At 46.0% G+C, this 26,306-nt stretch overlaps 1 protein-coding gene across 6 annotated transcripts in view; it reads left to right on the forward strand.

Moving 5' to 3' along the window:
* Positions 1-26,306, forward strand: part of SEPTIN11 (septin 11) — a 133,344-nt gene that overhangs the window by 41,168 nt on the left and 65,870 nt on the right. For all 6 annotated transcript variants that reach the window (XM_060687017.2, XM_060687015.2, XM_087875246.1 and 3 more), the window contains exon 2: positions 25,098-25,212. In XM_060687017.2, the coding sequence (XP_060543000.1) occupies positions 25,098-25,212 (115 nt within the window). The remainder of the gene's footprint in view (positions 1-25,097; positions 25,213-26,306) is intronic.

The following is a 26,306-nucleotide window of genomic DNA, read 5'->3' on the forward strand; positions in this document are numbered from 1 at the left end:
ATGCGCGCGCGCGATGATCAGTTAGTCTTTTTACTTGTGGCAGTGCTGGTAACTGGAAGAGTTGGTCTTCCCTTTTCCTGTATGAGCATGCACGCCGTCCAGCTGATCGTTGTGAGCGCATTCACAAGAGAAACCCGGAAGACTAGCTGGCTGGGGACCATGCGCGTGCTGGAAACAGGAAGTTCATTTTTGGGCGCGTGCATGCGCCATTGGCAGCTTCTCTTCTGAGTTGCGGCTCAGACGAGCACGCGTGCTAGGTGCTGAAAAGGTTCGCCATCACTGCCCAAGATCGAATGTTCCAGGAAGTAGCTGATGAGAAATTGTAGAGCATGGTTCGATGAACACATTGTAGGGTCATAATTCCAGAGTTAATCAAAGTTGTTGTGTTTCGTTTTTGGCAAGATTTTTGCCGTTGCTGTTTTCTTGGGTGTTGTGACCCCGACTTCCGAGCCTGTCCTAACAGAGGAAGAGGACTCAGATGGGGAGGAACTGACAAGGCCTCCCTCTCCAGGACCCTCCTTTCTGGCAATGCCTCAGGTTCCATCTGAAGGCCAGGAGGAACAGCCTGGGATGTGCCAGGAGGAAGGACCAATTGATAGGGAGCGAGGATGATGAATTCTGTCTTGATCCCAGGCAGCGTCGGAGGGAGAATCGTACGCAGCAACGGAAGAGGTGTGGGAGGGCCATAGATTGAGCTGAGCCACTGAGCCACGCCCCACCAGGAATAAAAGTGGGTGGGATTGCTGCAAGTCACATCGTGATCTCTGAAATTCGGCTTGGATATATTTTGGACTGAACATTGACTAAACTCTTGTCTCGTGGATAATTTGTTGCTCCTGGAACGGACTGAAGATAAGTCCCCTTCTGCTTTATGGGAGTGAAAACGGTCTTGGCAGGCATTCGGCAGTTTGTTGCCAAAACCTTGGTCTGCCAAGAATTCTAATCTGTTTACCTAATAAAATATTGGCAGGCGTGCTTGGTATTACGTTTGCCTGTGTGAGGAAGGGGGACAGAACATTAGGACTGACAGTGAGTGATTTGTTCAAGGTCACCCATTTGGCTTCGTGCATAAGGTAGAACTAGAACTCCCAGTCTCTTGATTTCTAGCCTGGTATCTTAAGAACAACATCAAAGTGTATCTGTTCTTAATTACTTGTCTTTAAAGTTGCAGGTGGTAAGCGTTTCCCCTTCAGAGGGTTTCTATTTAATTCAATAGCATTACCTAGAATCACAAGTATTGGTAACCACAGCCTTGGTTCGGCAATGCAATAGGACTTTGATTAAAAGATTAAGAAACTTTGCAGAATGCATGTCTTGTTTTAATAGAGATTACAGATTAACAGAGTTGGAAGGGGCCTTGTAGGTCATCTAGTCCAACCCCCCGCCCAGGCAAGGAGACCCTAGACCAGTGATGGCTAACCTTTTTGCCGTTGCATGCCAAAAGCAGGGGGGAGCGTGGGGGGTCGCGAGTGCGTGTGCCCACATCTATAATTCAATGCACCCGCTCTCCCACGCATGCACACGTGACCCCCCCACTTCACCCTGCTTTTGGCACGCAATGGCACGGTGGGCCTGGTAGGCCCGTTCTTCCCCCTCCCCAGGCTCCAGAGGCTTTCTAGGAGCCTGGGGAGGGCAAAAACAGCCTTCCTCATCCCCCTGGAGGCCTTGCGGAGGCCGGAAACAGCCAGTTTCCCGACTTCTGGTGGGGCCGGAAGGCCTGAAAATCAGTTGGCCGGTGCGCGCATGCACACTGGAGCTGAGCTAGGGCAACACTCGCGTGCCCACCAATATGTCTCCGCGTGCCATCTGTGGCACCCGTGCCATAGATTCGCCATCATGGCCCTAGACCATTTCTGACAGATGGCATTCCAATCTCTTCTTGAAAGCCTCCAGTGATGAAGCTCCCACAACTTCTGATGGCAACTTCTGTTCCATTGGTTGATTGTTCTCACTGTCAGGAAATTTCTCCTTATTTCCAGGTTGAATCTCTCCTTGTTCAGTTTCCATCCATTATTCCTTGGATTAGTGTTGAGGTCCACAACATAAAATTCTGGGTTTAACCAAAAAGTGGATTCCATATTAGTGATGAATTCATTGCTTCTTTGTAAAAGGATATATGAGTGGTGGGTTTCAAATTTTTTTACTACCGGTTCTGTGGGCTGGCTTGGTGGGCGTGGCATTACTTGGTGGGTGTGGCAGGGGAAGGATACTGTAAAATCTCCATTCCCACCCCACTCCAGGGAAAGGTTACTGCAAAATCCCCATTTCTTCCTGATCAGCTGGGACTTGGGAGGCAGAGAATAGATGGGGGCGGGGCCAATCAGAAGTGGTGTTTACCGGTTCTCCGAACTACTCAAAATTTCCACTACCGGTTCTCCAGAACTGGTCAGAACCTGCTGAATAGCACCTCTGGCGTGAGTGAGTGTTATATGTGCAGTCCCCTTACATTTCTTACAGATTTTGTTTTCATAAATTCAGAGCAAGATAGAAATATGTTAACAATCTCCTTTTGCTTTCATTGGGTCAAGCAAATCAAATATTGAGTTATTGTCCCATCTTTTTGTTTTTGCCATAGTCCAGCATGGGACAACACATTTTGCAGCCTGAAACCCTTATTAACTACTGTTTATATATAGGTTATCTTTGCATAATACCTTAGGCTAGTATAGTTATTTTATTGTTCAACATGCAATGCAAACTCAGCCATCTGAATTAATTTAACAAACCATATTTTAATTGACATGGATTTACTAAACCTTTCTTGGCTTTCTCTATTTTGCGTTTTTGTTTATTCCAGAACAGTCCTGGTTTTTCCTGCTTTTAAGCAAAATATAAGCAGGATTTGATTATTCTGGGACAGTTTATAATTTCTCAGTATTTTTTTTAATAACGACAGGAATGGAAGTGGAAGGAAGTCACATCACATCTAGAAAATATATAAAAAAAAAATCCCAGAAGATTAGAAACATAAGAAGCTTCAAATGTTTTTAGTAGGAGGTGTAACTGAATTGCATTAAAAAATAAAAAAAAAGTGAAACTCAATAGAGACAAGATGCAATGGTACAAATTTGTACTTTTAGAATTTTGAGAACTGTAGTTTGGATATATTGTGAAAAGGATCTTAAGATCACAGTCATTTCAAAAGCCCAACATAAGCTGTGTTGCTTCTGCAAAAATGATATATATGGTATTCTGCTATACTACAGTACTTGTAGTCCTTGACTTACAACAGTTTAGTGACTGTTTGAAGTTACAACAGCACTGAAAAAAAGGGACTGATAGCCTTTTTTCACACTTACAACCATTGCAGCATCGACATGTTCAAAATTCAGACGCTTGGCAATTGATTCATATTTATGATGATTGCATGCGATCCCTTTTTACGACCTTATTGTAAAGATCATGTTACTAACTGCAGTGATTCACTTAACAACTGTGGCAAGGGAGGTCGTAAAATGGAGCAAATCCTACTTAATAACTGTCTTGCCTAGCAGCAGAAATTTAGGGCTCAGCTGTTGGTCATAAATCAAGGAGTACCTGTAATAAATATTCCTGAATATTCTGTGTCAGTTTGTCATCTGGAATAGCGCTCACATCTGAGTGGAGATGCTCAGGAATAATGGGAAACATCCTGAAAAACCATATGGAAAAGAAGAGTTGGCTTAGAGGTGAAATGTGGTGGGGACCGAAAAAACAGATTTAGCGTCTGCACAATCACTTAATCATTTCCACAAAAGTTGGGTCCGATCATTTTAGTATCATCATGACTTACGACCATAATTGCCAGGCTCAATTACAGTCATAAGTTGGGGACTACTTGCATCTCTTTTGTATTCCAGCTTTGTGGTCATTCCTTGGCTGTACTTCCTGAGAATGCTCAGGAAGATAAATCTATCTCAGCTTCTACTTCTGTCTTACTATCGCAGCACCATTGAGCGTGTCCTGACATACGGCATTCTTGCATGGTATGGGAGCAGCTCTGTAGCAGACAAAAAAGCTCCCCAGAGAATCATTAAAACTGGCCAGAATATCATCGGACTCCAGCTACCAGCCCTGGACGACATCTTCGAATCTCACTGTTTGAGAAAGTTGCATAACATTCTATTTTCCTGTGCGCTGCTCCCACTATCCATGCATGGGTTAATCCTTCAGTGCTTGGCAAACAACTGAGTGAAAACAAAAGGCTTTTGTTCCCCTTTCCGGCTCCCAAGCCACGCCTCTGGTCCCATGATCCCCCAGTCTTCACTCAGTTGCTGGCAAACACTGTAGTGATTTTTGGAGCTCCACAGATTCTAAGGTATTGTGTGTCTGTGGGGGTTTTCTCTTCTCTCTTTTTTCTTTAAATTTCTTTAGTTATTGGCTTTTCTCCTTTCCTTTAAACGCATAGGATTTTGTGTTATTTTTGAGTAGCTCCCCTTCGCGTTTTCTATTTGCTTCGGGGCGAATTTCAGCGGAGGAGGGGGAGTGGAGCAGGGCGCTCACACGCTCGCTCGCTAGCCCCTCAGCCTCATACCAGCCAGCTCTCCGCATTACCGGCACGATCTGAGCCCTTCCCAGCTGGCAAGCGGCTCAGAGCATCGCCCCCGCGCCGGAGCCTTCAAATAGCGGCGGCGCGCTCATCAGCTGGCCGGCGGAGCCGGAAGCGCCGGCCACCCACGCGGCGAGGATCTCGAGCCCGATCCAAGGCTGAGCCTCGCAATACTGCAGCGGAACGGGGGCGCGAGGCAGGACAAGCGCCGAAGAGGAGACAGCCCTCCCTGCACTACAGAATAACCCCTCGTTAGGGGATTGCGCGGCGTCTGGTCGGACCCTCGGGCCGCCATTGTAAGCCCGCTGCCAAGCCTGCCCCACGTGGAGGAGCGCACCACGGGGCAGCGCCATATTGGCGGACCTTCGGGCCGCCATTTTGGGCAACATTGTCAGCTTGTGCTTCCCCCCCCATCAGGGAACCAGCTGCAAACCGGCATCTCCTCCCCCCCCCCACCGCTGGGAGGGGCATCAAACCTCCTCCACCACCAACGTTCAAAGAGGTTTGGGGAGCCCCTGGGCGCTCAGGCATCGAGTACCCGCGAGCTGCAGGGCAAGTCTCCGCTGCAAGTTTCAAGCCGCCTCAGCCATGTCTCGCTCCCCCCCATCGTCAGACATGGAACTGGAACTAAGCCCCCCACGCATTAGTGAAAAAAGGGGGAAAAAGAAATCAAAAAAGAGGCACGTGAGCTCGGCCAGCAGGGCGGCCTCTGAAGGTTCCCTCCCCTTCCAGGATAGGGATGCCCTAAGGAGACACAACGCCCTGGAACGACAGTGGGAGAGGGCGCACAAGGCGGCTTCAGGAGTTCTGTCCAGGAATCCTGCACCTGGGGAGCCTTCACCCATCTCCCCAAGAGAGGAGGAACGGGGGCTTATGTCGGTGGGCGACATCACAGTCACTCCCAGAACCCCTGAAGGGGCTGGGCCGACTCGCACAACACCCCGCAGCGAGACAGCGTCAGGGCCCGGGCTGGAGGCCTCAAATTCCCCCGCACCAAACCAGCACCGCTGGGCTAGGGAGGCAACCGCCACACCGTCAAGGGCAGACCCACAGGGTCAAGGCGGACTGGGGTTGGCACCCCCAGTGGACTTCCAGGCCATGTTTTCAGCGGCCCTGTCATCTTTCTTCACTGCAACAATGCAGCAGGCATCCCAGGTTCCCGTACAAAACGCACCGGGCCAGGCACGACCACTTCAACCCCAGAAGCAACCCCTCCCAGAACAAGGTCGAGACTCTTCATCAGACGAATCAGACCAAGTGGAGGAGGGCCCAGAGGAGATGGAGCTATCGGAGGATGAGGGTCTAGCACCGGACACCCCGGCCTTTACAGGCCTCTTCCGCCCGGCTCTATTCAAGTCGCTCCTCCACAAGGCACGACTTACAACCAACCTTGGAGTGCCAGGAGACGTCACAACACCCTCCACGTCAACGGCGGGGCCTCACGACGCCCTTTTCAAATCCTCAAAGCCGCAGAAGGACTACATCCCTTGCCCGCAGCTCTTCACGGACGTGATTCAGAATCCCTGGGTGCAGCCGGCCTCCCTGGCGACACCCAGCAACCTCGATAAGAAACTCTACTGTTCAGCCCCAGAGTTAGAGGACCTCCTGGTGCTCCCTTCAGTAGATCAGCCGGTGGCAGCCTTATCTTCCAGCTCCCTGATCTCTACCGACCCTCTAGACACGCTCAAGGCGGAAGAGAAGAGGATGGAATGGGCCTTCCGCAAAGCGCACCAGGCCGTTGGCTGGGCAATCAGATCCGCGACAGCTTCGTCATTCTTCAACAGAGCCTCGCTCATTTGGCTTCGTCACATGCAGGACAAACTCCCGCCTGAGGACACTAGACTGCATCAAGATCTAAATAAGATAATAGCTGCCACCGAATACACTGCTGACAGCTCCCTGAACTCAGCCAAGTTCGCCTCAAGGGCGCTGGCCTCTACTCTTACTGCTAGGAGGCTATTCTGGCTTCGGCCTTGGAAAGCCGACTTCAAGGCCAAGTGGAAGTTGGCGGCTTCCCCATATAAAGCACCAGAGCTGTTTGGTGCCTCACTGGAACCCCTACTGATTGAAGGGAAGGACAAGAGGAAGATCCTCCCATCAACCTACAGGCGCCAGGAGCGCAGGTACACGCCTTACCCGCTCCAACAGCCCTTTCGTGCAGGCGCCGGACCCAGGGGGTCCTCCTTACACCGCTCCCATTACCAGGGAGGAGACAGATTCAACGACAGACAACAGTTCCGAGACCGGGGAAGACACCAGCAGCCTAAACGCAACTTTCGTGGAGCCGGCCCTAAGCCCGCCAGAAGGGGGAAATGACTCCAGGCCCACGGGGCCCATAGGGGGACGGCTCATCCTCTTCCATCAACAATGGGCCAGTTCGACTTCGGACTCCTGGGTAAGGCGTACGACCTCTTCCGGACTGTCCATCGAATTCTCCGGCCAGCCGCCCCACCGGTTCGTCCGTTGTCCAACCCCTCGATCCTCGGAACTTCAGGACCTGATGTCGCAGGAGATTGCCCACCTCCTGGAGGTCGAGGCCATAGAGCCGGTCCCGCACAGCCAGCGGGGCTCAGGATTCTACTCGACCCTCTTCTTGGTTCCCAAGAATTCCGGGGGCTGGAGGGGCATACTGAATCTAAAGCGCCTGAACCTGTCGGTACAATACCGCAGGTTCAAGATGCACTCCCTCAAGTCCATCTTAGCGGGAGTGAGACAGGGCGACTTCCTTCAATCAGTCGACCTCCGGGAGGCTTATCTGCACGTGCCAATTCACCCGCATCACCGTCAGTACCTGAGGTTCGAATACGCGGGCCGTCACTACCAATATCGCGCGATGCCATTCGGACTTTCCTCAGCTCCCCGCACCTTTACCAAGCTGGTAGCGGTGGTGGCGGCCAAGCTCCGAGCCGTCCCGATCCGGGTGCTCTGTTATCTGGACGACATTCTGGTCCTGTCGTCCACGCCCGGCCAAGCTTACAGAGACATGAAGATGGTGATCAAGGTCTTCCAGGATCACGGCTTCACCATAAACTTTGCAAAGAGTCACCTCCTGCCCACCACCAGGCTTCTTCACCTGGGGGCACTGATAGATTCGGCCAGCGGCCAGGTATTTTTATCACCGGACAGAGTCCAAAGCATCCGAACTTTAACTCTGCAGACCCTGACGAGGAGGAGAGTTGCCCTGATCCACCTCTCAACCCTCCTCGGGAAGATGGTATCCTGCTTCGGCATCATACCGTGGGCACGCAGACATTCGAGACCCCTGCAGTGGTTCCTCCTCCCCTTCCAGCGAACGGGAAGGGCCAACTCCAAGAAGGAAGTACGCCTCACCCTGCAGGCCCGCAGGTCCCTCAGGTGGTGGACATCACAGTCGCTCCTAAAGGGCTCCAGCTTCCTAGAGCCAGACCGTCTGATACTCACCACCGACGCCAGCCTCCGGGGGTGGGGAGCCCATCTCCACAACCTAGTCACGCAAGGACAGTGGTCGCAGGAAGAACAGCAATGCAGCATCAACCTCCTAGAGCTTCGAGCGATCAGACTGGCACTGCGCAACTTCCAGCCGACGGTGCAGGGGCATCACATCTTAATCCTGACCGACAACATCTCGGCCAAGGCGCACGTCAACAGGGAGGGGGGCACGAGGTCCCGTACACTGATGAAGGAGGCCGAGGAGCTGTTCAGCTGGGCAGAGAGACACCTGCTCTCGATCAGAGCAGATCACATCTCCGGAGCAACCAATGTGAGGGCGGACTGGCTCAGCCGCGAAACAATAGATCAAGCGGAATGGCAGCTCCACCCTCAGCTGTTTCAAGAACTCGCTTCTCGCTTCGGAAACCCGGTCGTAGATCTCTTCGCAACCCCGACCAATGCTCAGCTCCCCCGCTTCATATCACGCTATCCGACACCACAAGCGGAGGACCACGATGCGCTGCGCTGCACTTGGCCCGAGGGTCTCCTGTACGCATTCCCACCGGTCCCACTGCTCCCGCGCCTCATTCGGAAGCTGCTGGCAGAAAAAGCCGACCTGCTCCTGGTAGCCCCGAACTGGCCCCGGAGACCATGGTTCGCCGACCTAGTAGCACTGTCCGTAGAACAGCCATGGGTGATCCCACCACAGCAGCTCGTCCTGTGCCAAGGAGCAGTCACGCACCCAGAGCCCCAGTGGCTGCAATTAGCCGTCTGGCATTTGAACGGGTCATCCTGAAGAAGGACAGCCTACCAGACGAGGTGGTTGCCACTATCCAGGCGGCCAGACGTCCAGCGACGACCCGCATCTACGAGTCATCATGGCAGGCGTTCTGTCGCTGGAGCGCCCACCAGCACATCGACCCCACGTCAGCCGCTATTCGGGACATTCTGCGGTTCCTACAAGCTGGCCTAGACAAGGGCTTGGCCCCTGCAACCCTACGGAGACAGACGGCAGCATTGTCAACAGTCATTACTTGCCCTCCGTACCAATCTCTCGCGCACCATCCGCGCATCAAGGGGTTTCTTCATGGGGCCACCAACCTGCGGCCCCCCACAGTTCACCGTTATCCCTCATGGGATCTACCTCTTGTTTTGCGGGCATTGACCGGGGCCCCCTTTGAGCCCCTAGACTCAACATCTCTTAAGTACCTATCGTTTAAGGTGACCTTCCTGCTGGCGATCACCTCAGCAAGGAGGGTCTCAGAACTAGCGGCTCTGTCAGTCCGCAAAGACTTGTGCATCTTCCACGACTCCACGGTGACCCTACGCCTGGATCCTGCCTTCATCCCGAAGGTCAACTCGTGGTTCCACCGAGCCCAGGAGCTCATCCTGCCGGATTTCTGCCCCTCACCTCGTGATCCCAGAGAAAAGAGGTGGCACACCCTAGACGTGCGACGCGCCATCCGCACTTACATCCGACGGACTACTCCTTTCCGCCGTACGGAGGGACTCCTGGTCTCCTTCAACCCGAAGTCCATGGGTCAGAAAATATCAGCAGCCACAGTCAGCAGATGGATTAAGGCCTGCATCGCCCTGGCATATGACCTGAGCGCCAAACCGGCCCCCAGCAAGATCCTACCGCACTCGACTCGTAGCGCGGCCACCACGGCGGCCTGGGCCACCCAAGCCTCGGTTGTGGACATCTGCAGAGCAGCGACGTGGTCATCCCTCACACCGTTCATCCGCCACTACAAGATTGATGCGTACAACTCGGCCGAGGCATCCTTTGGCCGCAGAATACTGCAGAAAGTACTGACAGAGGAGGACTCTGGAGGCAGTCAGCTCCCCACCCAGGGAGTTTAAGCTTGGGTATATCCCATGCATGGATAGTGGGAGCAGCGCACAGGAAAATGGACGTTGTCTTACCTGAACGTCCCTTTTCTGGGCGCTGCGTACACTATCCATAACCCGCCCATTAGGGCTGCCTGCCACTGTTTATGGCTGAGACCAGTTTAGTTTCCTTAAGTTATTTGAGTTAATAAAGTTGAGTTCTATAAGTTACTCTTGGTGTGGTTTCTTGTCTGCTGCGCCTTCGTTCAGACTGGGGGATCATGGGACCAGAGGCGTGGCTTGGGAGCCGGAAAGGGGAACAAAAGCCTTTTGTTTTCACTCAGTTGTTTGCCAAGCACTGAAGGATTAACCCATGCATGGATAGTGTACGCAGCGCCCAGAAAAGGGACGTTCAGGTAAGACAACGTCCATTCTATTCTATTCTATTCTATTCTATTCTATTCTATTCTATTCTATTCTACTCTACTCTACTCTACTCTACTCTACTCTACTCTACTCTACTCTACTCTACTCTACTCTACTCTACTCTACTCTACTCTACTCTACTCGTAGTGGCTAGAATGCAGTACTGTAGGCTACTTTTGCTGACTGCCGACTGCCAGCAGTTCGGCAGTTCGATTCTCACCAGCTCAAGGTTGACTCAGCCTTCCATCCTTCCAAGGTCAGTAAAAATGAGGACCCAGATTGTTGGAGGCAATATGCTGACTCTGTAAATCGCTTAAGAGAGCGCTGTAAAGCACTGTGAAGCGATATATAAGTCTAAGTACTAGTGAAGTGCTGTTCTGTTCTGTTCTTCTATATTTTATTCAAATTCAAAAATCAAATATTATTCTCATGGGCAAAAAATGCAAAGAATATTCTCACCATCCTCTCCTGGTCTATTATCAAGGATATCATGCATTTAATCCCACTAGTTTTAAGTACATTGTTGATATTTTGAAGCCTATTTTAGATTCTCACACTGACTGTCCAGTCCATGAAATGCTTCAGAGAGTTACAATGTCATCAATAATAATAATAACTTTATTGTCATTATACATGTATACCCAGTATACCCATACAACGAAATTCATTTAACACCCAAAGACCAGGTCCAACACACATAACAATCCCCAAACACACTCCCACCCACAATTCCCCACCCCTAAACCACCCAAACATCCACACAACAGACCAAGTAATGCTGTCCAAGAGCTCACTGATGGTGGCCCTTTAATTCATTGTTGAGTGCAATTATAGCTCTGGGATAAAAACTCTTCAGAAAACGTGTGGTCTGAGTTTTAATTGTTCTGTATCTTCTGCCAGAAGGCAACAGTCCAAAAAGATTGTAAGCAGGATGGGAAGAGTCCCTGAGAATAGAAGAATTCTTTATTGGCCAAGTGTGATTGGACACACAGTGAATTTGTCTTCTACATGTTCTACATGTTGATGGGGGTAATGAAGTTTAAAGATTCTTAGTTTCTACGCTCATCTATTAATGCAGTAACAAAAAGGAGGAATTACTTTATCGGATGACATCATGGTTCATTCTAACCCCTCCCCTCAAATGCCTCAATTAAGCTATTTTTTATGACTCTGTTTTGCATCTTGGCAATTTATTTTTGCTGAATTCTCTCATGCACAACTAATATATTTTGCCTTTGACTGTGTGTGTCAGAGCTAAGCACTTAGCTCCAAAAGCTTAAAACACGGTTTAACGCCCAGAGATACTGGTTCATTTGAATAGATTGATTTTGCACATATTTTCTTGTTAAAAGAATCAGTGGCTTAGATCAAAATTGAGGAGTACATCCATGGAAAGGAACAAGGGGTGTTTACTGACACTGAAGAATTTTTGCATTTTTGCTTTGAAAGTGCAGAAAAGAAAAATCCAGTAACACCTCTATAAATAAAATGAAATTGTGCGCCTTTAAAACAACCTCAACTCCTGGATAAGCTTTTTCAGTTTTCTTGGCATCATTTTGTCAGTGGTTTCCTAGGGCTAAGAAAGAGGAATTGGCTCACAGTCTTGCAGTTGGCTTGGTGCCTAAGGTAAGACTAGAAATCACCGTCTCCCAGTCTCTAGCCGGATACGTCAAGCTGACTCTTAAAGTATAATAACACAAGATACATATGAATTGAATTCCATCCGCGTTTCCCGATTTAAAACTATATTTATCTTCTTGTGCCATGGCTGTTAAGAAAGGGATTGGAACGTTAGAGATTTAACACTTCTCAGCAGCCCATCCTTTCCAATTATAGTTTGTTTATTGATGTTCTCTCTTGCTGCCCACCATTCTTTATGCAAGGTAACTTGAGACTTTTTAATGATATGGGCAGCTTTGAGTGCCTTCCGTCTGGTGGCAAAACTATCCCTGACTCCAAGAGAATCTTGCTCTGTGAAAAGTTTAAGACAGCTGCTTGTTAAAAAAAAAATGGCTCGTTAGATGTACATTGGTTGTGCCATTGAAAATTTAGTTTTGTTGACTAGCCCTATTCGAGAATTAAGTAGGATAGATTTCGATAAGTTAAAACAGATAGTTTTCTCTCTCTGTCTCCCTTATATATATTTGTGTGTGTACGTCCATGATTCCAACCAGAGTTGAGCAGAAATTTTCTGTTGTTAAGCAAGGCAGTTAAGTGAGTTGTGTCTCATTTTATGTTCCCTTCATGCAGTCGTTAAGTAAATCTGAGAAAGTTGCAAAATCACATGACATTGTGACAGTGCCACTGACATAAATACATGCTAGTTGCCAAGCGCCAAAATTTGATCACATGACCAATGGGCTTGCTGCAACAATTGTAAGTGTGAAAAATAGCAATGGCATTTAAGACTTATATAGTGATCCTCTCTAAGCGGTTTACAGAGTCAGACTATTGGCCCCAAGAATCTGGATCCTCATTTTACCCACCTTGGAAGGACGGAAGACTGAGTCAATCTTGAACCGGTCAGGATCGAACTGCTGAACTGTAGGCAGCTGGCAGTCCGCAGAAGTAGCCTGCAGTACTGCATTCTAACCACTGCACCACCATGGCTCATGACCATACATTATTTTCAGTGCTATTGTAATACACGCACACGCATACATTACCTTCTCCCCCTTATGGGGTGGTCTGTCTTGTGCTCAATTTGGCGTCTTCTACCAGAGGCCTAGAGACGCAGTCGCTCAGTGGCTAAGACGCTGAGCTTGTCAATCAGGTCGGCAGTTCAGCGGTTTGAATCCCTAGCGCCGCGTAACGGAGTGAGCCAGTGGTGGGTTGCCCCCAGTTTGGTCCGGTTTTATAGAACCGGTAGTAAAACTGGCGGGAGATTCCACCCACCCACCATGATGTCATCACGGGTGATCTGCGCAGGCGCAGAAGCGCACACACTCCTGTTGCGAACAGTAAAGGTCAGTAGAACCCAACTCTGGAGTGAGCTCCCGTTACTCATCCCAGCTTCTGCCAACCTAGAGGTTCGAAAGCACGTAAAAAATGCAAGTAGAAAAATAGGGACCACTTTGGTGGGAAGGTAACAGCGTTCTGTGCACCTTTGGCATTTAGACATGCTGACCACATGACCACGGAGACATCTTCAGACGTCTTCTCTCTCCACGGAACCAGTGCCCAAAAGGTTGGGGGACATTGCTATGGCGAGTTGGCCATGGCAAGTTGGCCACAATGAGTTGTCCTAAACCCGTGATGGCGAACCTATGGCACGCAAGCCATTGCCCCAGCTCAGCTCCACCACGCATCCATGCATGACTCTTGCCAGCCAGCTGATTTTTGGGTCTCTGCCGCGCATGCACGGGGGGGAAGGGTGCATGCAGGAGACACGCACGCATGCATGGGGGGTGGGGTGCATGTGCGAGATGCACACATTGCGTGGGGTCATGCACGCATGCGTGGGTCGGGAGTGCGGAGGACGGCGCACCCCCTCGGCCCATTTTTTGCTCCCAGGAAGCTGCAGGGAGGCCTACTAGACCAAAAACGGGGCGTTGGGGGATTGCGCACGCATGCAGCGAGGGCAGGGTGTATGTGTCGCACTGCATTATGGGTGCTTTCAGCCTGCAACGACAAAAAGGTTAGCCATGCCTGTCCTAAACTCTCCTGCCTGCATCTTATACCTTGTCTTGGATTATCTCTGAGGCCTCTCTGCTTATATGAAAATCACCACTGTTAAAAGGGGGTATTTTTCCAGCCCCATTAATTTTAGACTTCCTATCCAGAGTCCTGTTATTGTAATCAAGGCAGTTACAGAGGTAAACACGCGAGTCCCTTCTCCTTTGCCCTTGAAATATTTGGCTTTGGCTTTTCTTATTCTAAAAAGGGAAGGAAAATTTCGGGAAGCGAATGGGCACGGAATCCAAGAGTAGTTCAGCCAGTTGCAATTGGAAATATTAAGCTCTAGAGTCTCTCTGGTTTTCCTTAAATCATTAGGACTTGGGTTATTTTAGCTCTCAAACATGAAACTGGCAGTTGGAATAGCAATTTGGCACTTCCACTAGGGAGTTTTGGATATGACTGATTTATGTTCCTCCTTATCAGCTTAAATGCAGCAATTCAGTTAAAGACAGGCCTGTAATGGCAGAATAAAATCTGGTTTTGATTGGAGTTTGGAAATTCTTCGTATTTCTTTGTCACGTTGCTGTTGCGTGTCTTCCCTTTTCTCTCCCCTCTGTTCCTCCTTTTTTAAAACAAGTTTTACAAGCCTTGCAAGGAACAATTCTTAGCTTGTTTCTTTCCTTTTGCTGTTTTGCTATAAAAAAAATAATAATGCTGATAAAATTCAAATTTTTCTTGCTGGTTAGGAAGTTGAAATGAGAACCGTGATATACAGGAATCACTTCTATTCCAAATAAGAAACATTAGCGGTTTTGTTTAAAAGCCTTAAGGAAAATAACCTTTTTATATCTCTTCTTGGCAGAAGTTCTGTGTTGCTGTTTTGAGTTTGAATTGACCTTCTAACCAAACAGCTTTGCCTTGAAAATCCATGTTCTGGTCTCACTATAGAAAACAGAGTTGGATTATTGTGCTTAAGGGGGAATATTTGTAAAAAGATAATAATAACACTCTCTACAGAAAGTGCTCTCGGCAAAGTGGAACAAAGAACCATCTTTTCAAAGTGAAGGTTGAGGAGGTAAAATAGTAACCCTTTTTCGATTGCTTTCTCATGAATCGGTAGTACAAATAGTCCTTGAGTTACAACCACAATTGAGACCGGAACTTTGGTTGCTAAGCAAGGCAGTTATTAAATGAGTCACATCCAATTTTATGACCTTTTTTTTGTCGTGGATGTTAAGCGAATCACTGAAGTTAAATAAGTCATGTACTCAGTAAGCGAATGGACATTATAAATGAATGATTGTAAGTCGACTACTTATATCAGGGATGGCTAACCTTTTTGCCGTCGTGTGCCAAAAGCGGGGGGAACACGGGGGGGGGCACATCCATAATTCGATGTCCCCTGCCCCCCCCGTGCATGCGTGTGTGACCCCCTGCGCTCCCGCCGCTTTTGGCAAGCGATGGCACAGTGGGCCTGGTAGGCCCGTTTTCCACCCTCCCCAGGCTCCAGAGGGTTTCTAGGAGCCTGGGGAGAGAGAAAACGGCCTCCCCCACTGAATGCCCTCCGAAGGCCGGAAACGGCCCATTTTCCGACTTCCAATAGGACCGGAAATCCCATTTTTTGCTCTCCCCAGGCACCAGAGGCTTTCTAGGAGCTTGGGGAGGACGAAAACTGCCTTCTCCACTCCCTGGAGGCCATCCAGAGGCCGGAAACAGCCCATTTCCTGACTTCCGGTGGGCCCGGAAGGCCCAAAAATCAGCTGGCTGGCGTGCGCATGCACGCTGAAGCTGAGCTGAGGCAACACTTGTGTGCCCACAGATATGACTCTGTGTTCCACCTGTGCACGCGTGCCATAAGTTCGTCATCACGGATCTATATAGTCCTCGATTTACAACAGTTCACTTAGTGACTGTTTGAAGTCACAACAGCACTGGAAAAAAAAGTGATCTAGGACCATTTTTCATAATGCAGGATCCCCATGGCCACGTGATTTACATTCGACGTCTTGACCACTGGTTCATATTTATGACGGTTGTAGTGTCCGGGGGTCATGTCATCCCCTTTTGTGACCTTCTGACAAGCAAAGTCAATGGGGAAACCAGATTCACTTAACAACCGTGGGACTAACTTAACAACTTCAGTGATTCACTTAACAAGCGTGGCAAGAAAAGACATAAAATGGGGCATAACTCACTTGAGCGAATTTCTCGCTTAGCAACATACATTTTGGGCTCAGTTGTGGTCGTACGTTGAGGACTACCTGCAGTTAGTCCTCAATTTGCAGCAATTCATATAGCGAATGTGCAAAGTTGCAGCGGCAGTGAAAAAAACTTACCACCAATCCTTGCGCTTACAACCATTATCCCCACGGTCATGTGATCAAAATTTAGGTGCTTGGCAACAGGCATGTACTTATGCTTGTTGCAGCATCCCGGGAGTCACATGATTGACTTTTTCAGCCTTCCTAACTGGCTTTTGACTAGCACAATCAATGGGGGGTGGGGGGAACCCGGTTTCGCTTAATGACTGCAAGGTTCACTGAACAACTGCAGTGGTTTGTTTACTCCAAAAGCATTTTATTAAAATAAATTTGATAAAAATAAAAAAAAAATCCAATTTAAAAATCCATTTTTTAAAAAAAATAATCATCAATTTTTATCCACCCTGGTTTCTGTCTATTGTTTCTTATCAAAGCACCTCAGGCGCTTTGGAAAATGGCTTGACTTCCTCTTTGTGGCAGCCCCTGAGATATTGGAAGACTGCTTTCATGTCACCCCTACTCCTTCTTTTCCTCAAACTAGACCTACCCAGTTCCTGCAACCGTTCTTCATATGTTTTTGTCTCCGGTCCCCAAATCGTCTCTGTTGCTCTTCTCTGCACTCTTTCTACATAGGGGTCAGCAACCCACCACTCTGGAGCCTCTTGGCTCTTTCGTCCCTCTGCTGCGGCTCCCTGTCGCTCAAAATATGCGTCACAACTGTCAATGTGCAACACCCACTGACGCGCAATTTATTAACCTCCAGTAGGCCAACCATGGATAAATCCAAGAAAAGAAAAGTTTCAAAAGAAAACAGAACGTTTAATTCGACTACATACGCTAGTTTTGTGGCCGCTCAGGAAATAGTCAGGCACGGGAAGAGTTTTGTGGCTCCCGGTGTTTTCTGTGGGAAACTGGTCCAAATGCCTCTCCGAGTGTTTAAGGTTGCTGACTCCTGTTCTAGAATGTCAACATCCTTTTACATCGTGACGACCAATACTGGATGCAGTATTCCAAAGTGTGGCCTAATCAAGGCATTATTTATTTATTTTTATTTTATTTTCATTTATTTTTATATGCCGCCCTTCTCCGGAGGCTCAGGGCGGCTTACAGTGCGTTAAGCAATAGCCTTCATACTTTTGTATATTTTATACAAAGTCAGCTTATTGCCCCCACAAACCAGGTCCTCATTTTACCCACCTTAAAAAGGATGGAAGGCAGAGTCGACCTTGAGCCTGGTGAGAATTGAACTCGCAGTAATTGCAGGCAGCTGAATGTTAAATGCTGCCTTAGTAGGAGGCGTTAACCTATTATAAAGTAATATTAACAGCAGGGTGGATAAAAATCAATGATTTTTATAAAAAAATCAAAAAAATCAGATTTTTTTTATTTAAATCGGATTTTTTTTATTTTTATCGAATTTATTTTAATAAAAAACTTGGGGTAAAAATCTATCGTAAGATAGTTTTCTATTTAAGATACATAAATAATTTAGTTTATTCAGCATGAAATGGAGCTTAGTTATGTAGCATGAGGCTGTATATTCTGCAACACTGGGACTATCGGTGAGTCAACAGCGGGTCAAAGGAGTAGCAGAGATGACAGTTGCTCTTTAAAAATTATGATTTAAATCGAGTTGATTTAAATCAAGCCTTTTTACTAGTGATTTAAATCATGATTTAAATTGTGATTTAAATCAACTCGATTTAAATCAAATCCACCCTGATTAACAGTCATAACTCACTTTTTCAATGCCTTTGTAACTTTGCTACCAGTAGTAGCAAAAAGAGTTGTATCAATGACAGGCTGAGAAGCTTTTTATCATTTGTTGGGATCCCTAGTACGTTTCCCACCAGCTGCCCCACGTGACTAAATGGTTGTAACAGGTTTTTTTTTTTAATTTTAGCAGGGTGTCTTAAGAAGAGCAATGATTTTCAACTTCTAAGCGTTTCCTTGGCAAGGAAAAGCTAGGGAGGAAGAGCTGATTCCTCGGAGGGAAGAACTTAAATGAAATCAAGAGCTTGCTTTGTTAGGGTTTCTTCTTGTGTTTGTTGGCTGGATCAAGTTTGCCTATGTGGCATCTTTTAAAATTAGCACGAGCTGGAAAAGGGAGCCAAGGGAAAGCATCGGAACTTGGCAAGTTTATAAACTGAGCAAAGAGGCTTTGGAGGTAGAAAAAGGATGATGTACCAAAGCTTTGAAATAACTCAGTGTTTAAACTAGCGGTGTCCAACCTTGGCCACTTTAAGACCTGCAAAAGGCTGCATAAACAGAGGGATAGAATCAAGATTACGTGAAGTGTTAATAATACCACTTTATAATGCCTTGGTAAGGCCACACTTGGAATATTGCATCCAGTTTTGGTCGCCACAATGTAAAAAAGATGTGGAGACTCTAGAAAGAAGAGCAGAGAAGAGCAATAAAGGTGATTAAGGGACTGGAGGCTAAAATATATGAAGAACAGTTGCACGAACTGGGTATGTCTAGTTTAATAAAAAAAGAAGGACTAGGGGAGACATGATAGCAGCGTTCCAATATCTCAGGGGCTGCCCCAAAGAAGAGGGAGTCAAGCTATTCTCCAAAGCACCTGAGGGCAGGACGAGAAGCAATGGATGGAAACTAACCAAAGAGAGAAGCAATTTAGAACTAAGGAGAAATTTCCTGACAATGAGAACAATTTGCCTCCAGAAGTTGTGAATGCTCCAACACTGGAAGTTTTTAAGAAGATGTTGGATAACCATTTGTCTGAAGTGGTGTAGGGTTTCCTGCTTAAGCAGGGGATTGGACTAGAAGACCTCCAAGGGACCTTCCAACTCTTCCTGTTATTCTCTTAATTTCTCACCCCTATCCTAAATATTGTCCTTTTCCATCACCCTCAGTTCTTTGAAGCTGATGTAATAGAAGTCTCTATTATTGGATCAGGTAACACTTTATTGAGGATTTGGACAGTATCTAGCAGCTGCCAAAAAGCCAACACAACGGAGGGATAGTATCAAAGTCACTTGAAGAGCTAGTACCGCTTTATATTGCTTTGAAATATTGCATCCAGTTTTTGTCACCATGGTTCAAAAAAAAAATGTTGAGATTTTAGAAAGAGTATGGAGAGCAACAAAGGTGATTAGGGGGCTGGAGGCTGAAACATATGGAGAATGGTTGCACGAATTGAATATGTCTAGTCTAATGAAGTGAAGAGCAGTGACATGATAGCAGTCTTCCAATACTTGAGGGGTTGCCACAAGGAAGAGGGAGTCAAGCTGTTCTCCAAAGCACCTGAGGGCAGGACAAGAAGCAATGAGTGGAAACTAATCAAGGAGAGATTCAACCTTGAATCAAGGAGAAATTTCCTGAAAGTTAGAACAATTAATCAGTGGAACGACTTGCCTCCAGAGTGCTCCATCATTGCAGGTTATGGGTGCTCCATCATTGCAGGTTTCAAAGAGACTGGACAGTCATTTGTCTGGAATGGTATAGGGCAGTGATGGCTAACCTTTTTGCTGTCACGTGCCTAAAAGGGGGGGACATGGGAGGGTCAAACACACACGCACGTACCCATACCCATAATTCAATGCCCCCTGTGCATGCGACCCCAGTACACTCCCACTGCTTTTGACACACGATGGCAAGGTGGACCTGGTAGACCTGTTTTTCACCCTCCCCAGGCTCCAGAAGCTTTCTTGGAGCCTGTGGAGGGCAAAAACAGTTCCCCCCCCCGAGGCCCTCTGGAGGCAGAAAATGGTCCGTTTCCCTACTTCTGGTGGGTCCAGAAGGCCCGAAAATCAGCTGGCCGGCATGCACATGCACGCCGGAGCTGAGCTCACGTGCCCACCGATATGGCTCCACGTGCCACCTGTGGCATGCATGCCATAGGTTCGCCATCACGGGTATAGGGTCTCCTGCTTGAGCAGGGGATGGACTAAAACAGGGGTCCCCAACCCTGTTAGGAACTAGGCCACACAAGCGTGTGAAGCGTTATCTGTGCCTTCATGAATCTAGGTAGCACACAAAACCGTTTCCCCCAATCCACCCCAGGTCTGTAGAAACCAGTCCCTGGTGCCAAAAGGGTTGGGGACCACTGGATTAGAAGACCTCCAAGGTCTCTTCCAGCTCATATTATTCTATATTCTGTTCTGTATGATTTTTCTGCTTGCACATGACCTCTTGAACTGCCTGGCTGTGGCCTCCAGGTATCCTTAGTTGCATCAGAAATGCTTCGAACTCTTGATAGGAATAAAAAGCCTTATAATAAATTATATAAATGTTCTTACGAATTAATTCTTATGCCACTGTTTGAAGCAGGGTGGATAAAAATCAATGATTTTTTTTAAAAAAAATCAAAAAAATCAGATTTTTTTGATTTAAATCGGATTTTTTTTATTTTTATCAAATTTATTTTAATAAAAAACTTTTGGGGTAAAAATCTATCGTAAGATAGTTTTCTATTTAAGATACATAAATAATTTAGTTTATTCAGCATGAAATGGAGCTTAGTTATGTAGCATGAGGCTGTATATTCTGCAACACTGGGACTATCGGTGAGTCAACAGCGGGTCAAAGGAGTAGCAGAGATGACAGTTGCTCTTTAAAAATGATGATTTAAATCGAGTTGATTTAAATCAAGCCTTTTTACTAGTGATTTAAATCATGATTTAAATTGTGATTTAAATCAACTCGATTTAAATCAAATCCACCCTGGTTTGAAGATTCCCCAAAAAATCTGTTTTGACATATCCACAGGGAATAAAATTTTATAACCCAGGCCAGAGGGTGAATATGTCCCTCTTGAGGCTCTTTAAGAGCCTGGCATTTAGGACATGTAGGAAGCTAACTCAAGTAGCCCTTTAGATGACTGGAACAGAACAGTAAATGTTTCTGTAACTAGGACGGCCTCCTTTCTTTATTTTCAAGCTGCCAGTTGTATAACGAATGACTAATATAAACAGGAAAAAGGTTGTGAATGACTAGCTTGTGGAGAGTTGTGTTGAAAGATGAATCTGAAGGGTGTTTCTGGTTTGGTCTGAAGGTCAGGATGGGGGAATGTTAGATATGAATTATACCACTTAATATTATATACAATTTTTAAGAAAATTGGAAATAATAATTGATAAGGGAATTGGATGAAGAGCCTTGGTGGCACAGCAGACTAAAGTGCTATTAAAGTAGCACTTAGCTGCCAGCTGCCTGCAATTACTGCGAGTTCAAATCTCACCAGGCTCAAGGTTGACTCAGCCTTCCATCCTTCCGAGGTAGATAAAATGAGGACCCGGATTGTGGGGGCAATAAACTGACTTTGTATAAAAAAGAACACCGCTTGGGGTGGGCCAAAAGCCCTACTAAGCAGGTATATATAAAAGTATGAAGGCTGTTGCTTAACGCATTGTAAGCCGCCCTGAGTCTCCGAAGAAGCGTACCATATAAATCGAACCAATAAATAAATAAATTGAACCAATAAAGTGCTGCTTGGCACAGAGCAGAAATGGGAGGTAAAATGCTTCTTCTAATATTAGAAATATATTCATGTTTATTGCTTTCCTGCCTCAGCTGGAATAAACCACAGTGATCTCAAATGGTGCTTTTTTTAAAAAAAGCAACTGGACTTTCTTGTTATTCTTTGAAGACGTTTCGCTCCTCATCGAAGAAGCTTCTTCAGTTCTGACTGCTGAAGAAACTTCTTGGTTGAGAACCGAAACGTCTTCAAAGAATAACAAGAAAGTGCAGTTGCCTCTTGAAAAAAGCACCTTTGGTATAACCATGACCTGGATGACTGAGAATCTCCATAGAAACCACAGTCATCTTTAGCGCTAGGAAAACTGTGGAAGAATTAATTTTGCCTGCTCCGCGGAGCGCGATGGCTCAGTGGTAAAAGATGCTGAGCTTGCCAGTGGGTTTGAGACCCAAGCAATGTGCGACAAGGTGAGCTCCCGTTACTTGCCTCAGCTCCTGCCCGCTTAGCAGTTTGAAAGCATGCAAATGCAAGTAGATAAATAGGTACCACTTCAGTGGGAAGGTAACCACATTTCTTGCACCTTGGCATATAGGCATGATGGCCACATGGCTGTGGAAATTGTCTTTAGACAATGCTGGCTCCCTCGGCCAAGAAATGGAGATGGAATTGGAAATGGAGCACCGGGCCCTAGAGACAGATACGATTGGACAGGGGAAACCTTCATCTTTTCAATATAAATGAGGTTTTAAAGGGACAATTCTATTGTCACTCTAAGAAAATGGGAAAAAAATGCAACAGAAAGAACATAAACATGAGAGCAGGGAAAAAGAGACCTTATGAATATTTCCTTTGCAACCAGACAAAATGCGCAGAAAGAAACTTGGTTAAATGTTTGGCTGTCATGTAGTAGTAGATTTAGTAGATCCATGGTGAACTGCTATTTATAAGGATGCTTGGCAACCGATATGTATTTATGATGATTTCAACATCTTGGGGTGATAGAAAGAGAGGGAGGAAGGGAGAGGGGGGGAGAGAGGGAGAGAGAGAGGTGAAATCCAGCAGGTTCTGTCGGAAAACCGGTAGCGGAAATTTTGAGTAGTTTGGAGAACCAGCAAATACCACCTCTGGCTGGACCCAGAGTGGGGTGGGAATGGAGATTTTGCAATATCCTTCTGCCAGGATTGGGGAGGGAATGGGAATTTTGCAGTATCCTTCCCCAGCCACGCCCACCAAGCCACCCCCACAGAACCGGTAGGAAAAAAAATGGATTTCATCTATGGATGGATGGATGGAGAGAGAGAGAGAGAGAGAGAGAGAGAATAACTTTATTGTCACTTGAAATGTACGCTAATTGGCATTCATTAAAATGGAATTTTGTTGCATACAGCTCCCAAAGGATCACCACTTCCAATATACACTACAGTCATAAACATAACAAAAATAATAAATAAATACAAAATTATGCACATACTCACATATATTATATGACATTGTGATGTATGTGATTGCCATTTTCACCTTCCCAGCTGGCTTCCAACAAGCAAAGTCAAAGGGAAAAGCCAGATTCGCTTAGTAACCATGTTTTTCACTCAACAACTTCACTTAAATCCCACGGCAAAAGAAAGGCCATAAAATGGGGCACAACTCACTTAACAACTGCTTGCTTAGCTACAGAAATTCTGGTCCCAATTGTAGTCATAAGTCAAAGACTACCTTCCCCTCCTCCCACCCTTTTAATTTTAATACTGTTGTTATTTTTTTGCTTCATTACATTATTTTAATGTGTAGTAGTTTTAATGTTTCTAAGGTACCCAGAGTCATCTCTAGAGAAGATGGGTGGCACATAAATTTAATGAATAAATATTAAATAATAATAATAAATAAAGCATAATGGTTTGGATTAGAGGAGGCAATACATTGAAATGCCACAACTGTGTCTTAAGTAACCTGCTCTTTGACGCCCCCTGGAGGTAAAAGGTAAAGGTTTCTCCTGTCCAGTTGTATCCGAGTCTAGGGGGCAGTGTTCCTAGCTGAGGGAGCCAGCGTTGTTCGAAGACACTTCCGTGGTCACGTGGCCAGCATGACTATATACCAAAGGCGCACGAAACCCTCTTACCTTCCCACTGAAGTGGTACCTATTTATCTACTTGCATTTGCATGCTTTCAAAGTACTAGGCGGGCAGGAGATGAGACAAGTAACGGGAACTCACCTTATCGCACATCGCCCGGGTCTCGAACCCGGGATGTCAGCTTTTCACTGACAAGCTCAGCCACTTTAACCACTGAGCCATCGCGCTCCATGGAGGAGGCAAAATTAATTCTTCCATAAACACTAGTTTTCCTGCAGCGAAAGATGACTGTGGTTTCTATGGAGATTCTCCGGTCATCCAAGCCATGGATGCATCTTTATGATTTATATTATTTAGTCTCCTAGCATGATTTTGATTGCTTATTTAGTATCCTATGACTATCACTAAGTGTTGTATCTTATGATTTACGATAAATGTATTTTATTTTTCCTTCATGTACATTGAGAGTTTATGCACCAAAGACAAATTCCTTGGGTGTCCAATCACACTTGGCCAATAAAGAATTCTATTCCTATTCCTATTCCCATTCCCATTCCCATTCCCATTCCCACTCCCATTCCCATTCCCACTCCCATTCCCATTCCCATTCCCATCCCCATTCCCTACTCTACTCTACCCTACCCTACCCTACCTTACCCTACCCTATCCTATGATTATTTTGTCCTATCAACTGAATGCTTTCTCCTTATGTTAAAAAAAAGAAAAAACTTTAGAAAAGCATTGTAACCTTTGAGACACATTGTGGCATGATATCTTTTCCTGCCAGCAGTTTCCAAGCGCTTCCTTTAATGCAGCTCACTACATCCTTAAAAGTCTCGGGGACCACCCTTTTAAATTTGTCTATCATGAACATATTAGATAACAGTCATTGCTACAGTTTGGGATTCCCATGTCCTAACTGCAAAATGATGCATAAAAAAACATTGGGTTATGATGATACTGCATAAAGAGCGCCTATTAAAATTCGGAGGAAGTTGGGTTATGAATGTTTGTGAGTCAATAGCATTTCAAATAATCATGTCATCTCCAGTTTACTTAGCAATCAGCATGAATCGAAAATGGATCCTGGAGTACAAATTGGAGGTGATAACATAAAAATTGGTTGCTTGCTCGAACAAAGTTGGGGTAGTCCTCAATTTAGGACCACATTTGAGCCCAACTGTTGCTAAGCAAGACAATTATTATGAGGCTTTTTTTCTGAAGCTCTGTTTTGGAGGCATTCAGAGGCAGGAAAAAAAGGCTCTGAAACAGAGGTTTCAGAGACTGAAAAAAAAAGCAAGGCACAGAGCTCACAACCAACAAACCCATTGCTAAAATTCACCTCTGGGAACAGCTGATTGGGGGTATTCCGGGAGGCTGATCCACCCGCCAATCAGCTTTTTTCTTATTTTCCTCCCCAAAAACTAAGGTGCGTCTTATACTCCGGTGCGTCTTATATTCTGAAAAATATGGTAGTTCTGCAGAGGCCTTCAAACCTTTTCTCTTTGGACTTGCAGAATGACGACCTTCGAAATCTCGCCTTGTCAGGCCATGTCGGCTTCGACAGTCTCCCTGATCAGCTGGTGAACAAGTCAACCTCACAAGGTTTCTGCTTCAACATCCTTTGTGTTGGTAAGTCCCACTCTTGAGACACTACTGAAGCAATTTTCTGCAGTAATTTCCAAATGCAACAAGCTGGGTTTGTGATACGGAATTCCTTCCTCTTAAAGATAACCATGTGTAAAACAGGAAGCACCACTAAGAATATATTAGCAGGATCTGTGCCAACGCCTGTGTTCACCGGAAGGGCAAATGGCATCACATCATACATATAATACCAATGACATCATTATGATACATAATTTGCATCATTTGCAAAATCAAACTCCTTCAGTGTTCAAAATGTGACATTTTCTACATTTAATTTAATTTAATTTAATTTAATTTAATTTAATTTAATTTAATTTAATTTAATTTAATTTAATTTAATTTAATTTAATTTAATTTAGTTTCCAATTTATATACCGCCCTTCTCCCTGAGGACTCAGGGCGGTGTACAGCCAGAATTAAGAACATGAAATACAAATATTAAAAAACAATTAAAAAAATATATAAATTTGGCCCTAAAATTAAAATCACAAACCAATTAAAACGTTTAAAAAAATTTCTTCTTAAGCCAGCCCGGCTTGCTGGAAAAAATGGGTTTTAAGGGCACGGCGGAAGGCACTGAGGTCACCCCAATTTCAGTTCCTTTGAAACTATTAAATTTTTCTGACAGGCAGTCCTTGATTTAGGATCACAGCTGAGCCCCAAAATTTCTGTTGCTAAGCAAGACAGTTAAGTGAGTTTTGCTCCGTTTTACGACCTTTCTTGCCACCGTTGTTAAGTGAATCGCTGCAGATGTTACATCAGTAATACAGTTGTTAGGAGAATCTGGCTTCCCCATTGACGTTGCTGGTTGCAAAAGGTGATCGCATGATCCTAGGATAGGGCAGCCATCATAAATACATGCCTCTTGCCAAGGACCTGAATTTTGATCACATGACCACGGGAACGCTCATAATTGTGAGAAATGGTCACAAGTCACTTTTTCCAGTGCCATTGTAACTTCGGGTCACTGAATGAATGGTTGTAAGTTGAGAACTACCTGTAATAGTTCGATTCCCAGACTTTTGAAGTTTGGAAAACTTCAAAAGTTAGGTCAGTATCCTTATGCACTCAACTTG

This window comes from Pantherophis guttatus, chromosome 8 (genome assembly GCF_059756535.1).
Source record: "Pantherophis guttatus breed Tessera chromosome 8, ASM5975653v1, whole genome shotgun sequence".
Classification (NCBI taxonomy): Eukaryota; Metazoa; Chordata; class Lepidosauria; order Squamata; family Colubridae; genus Pantherophis; species Pantherophis guttatus.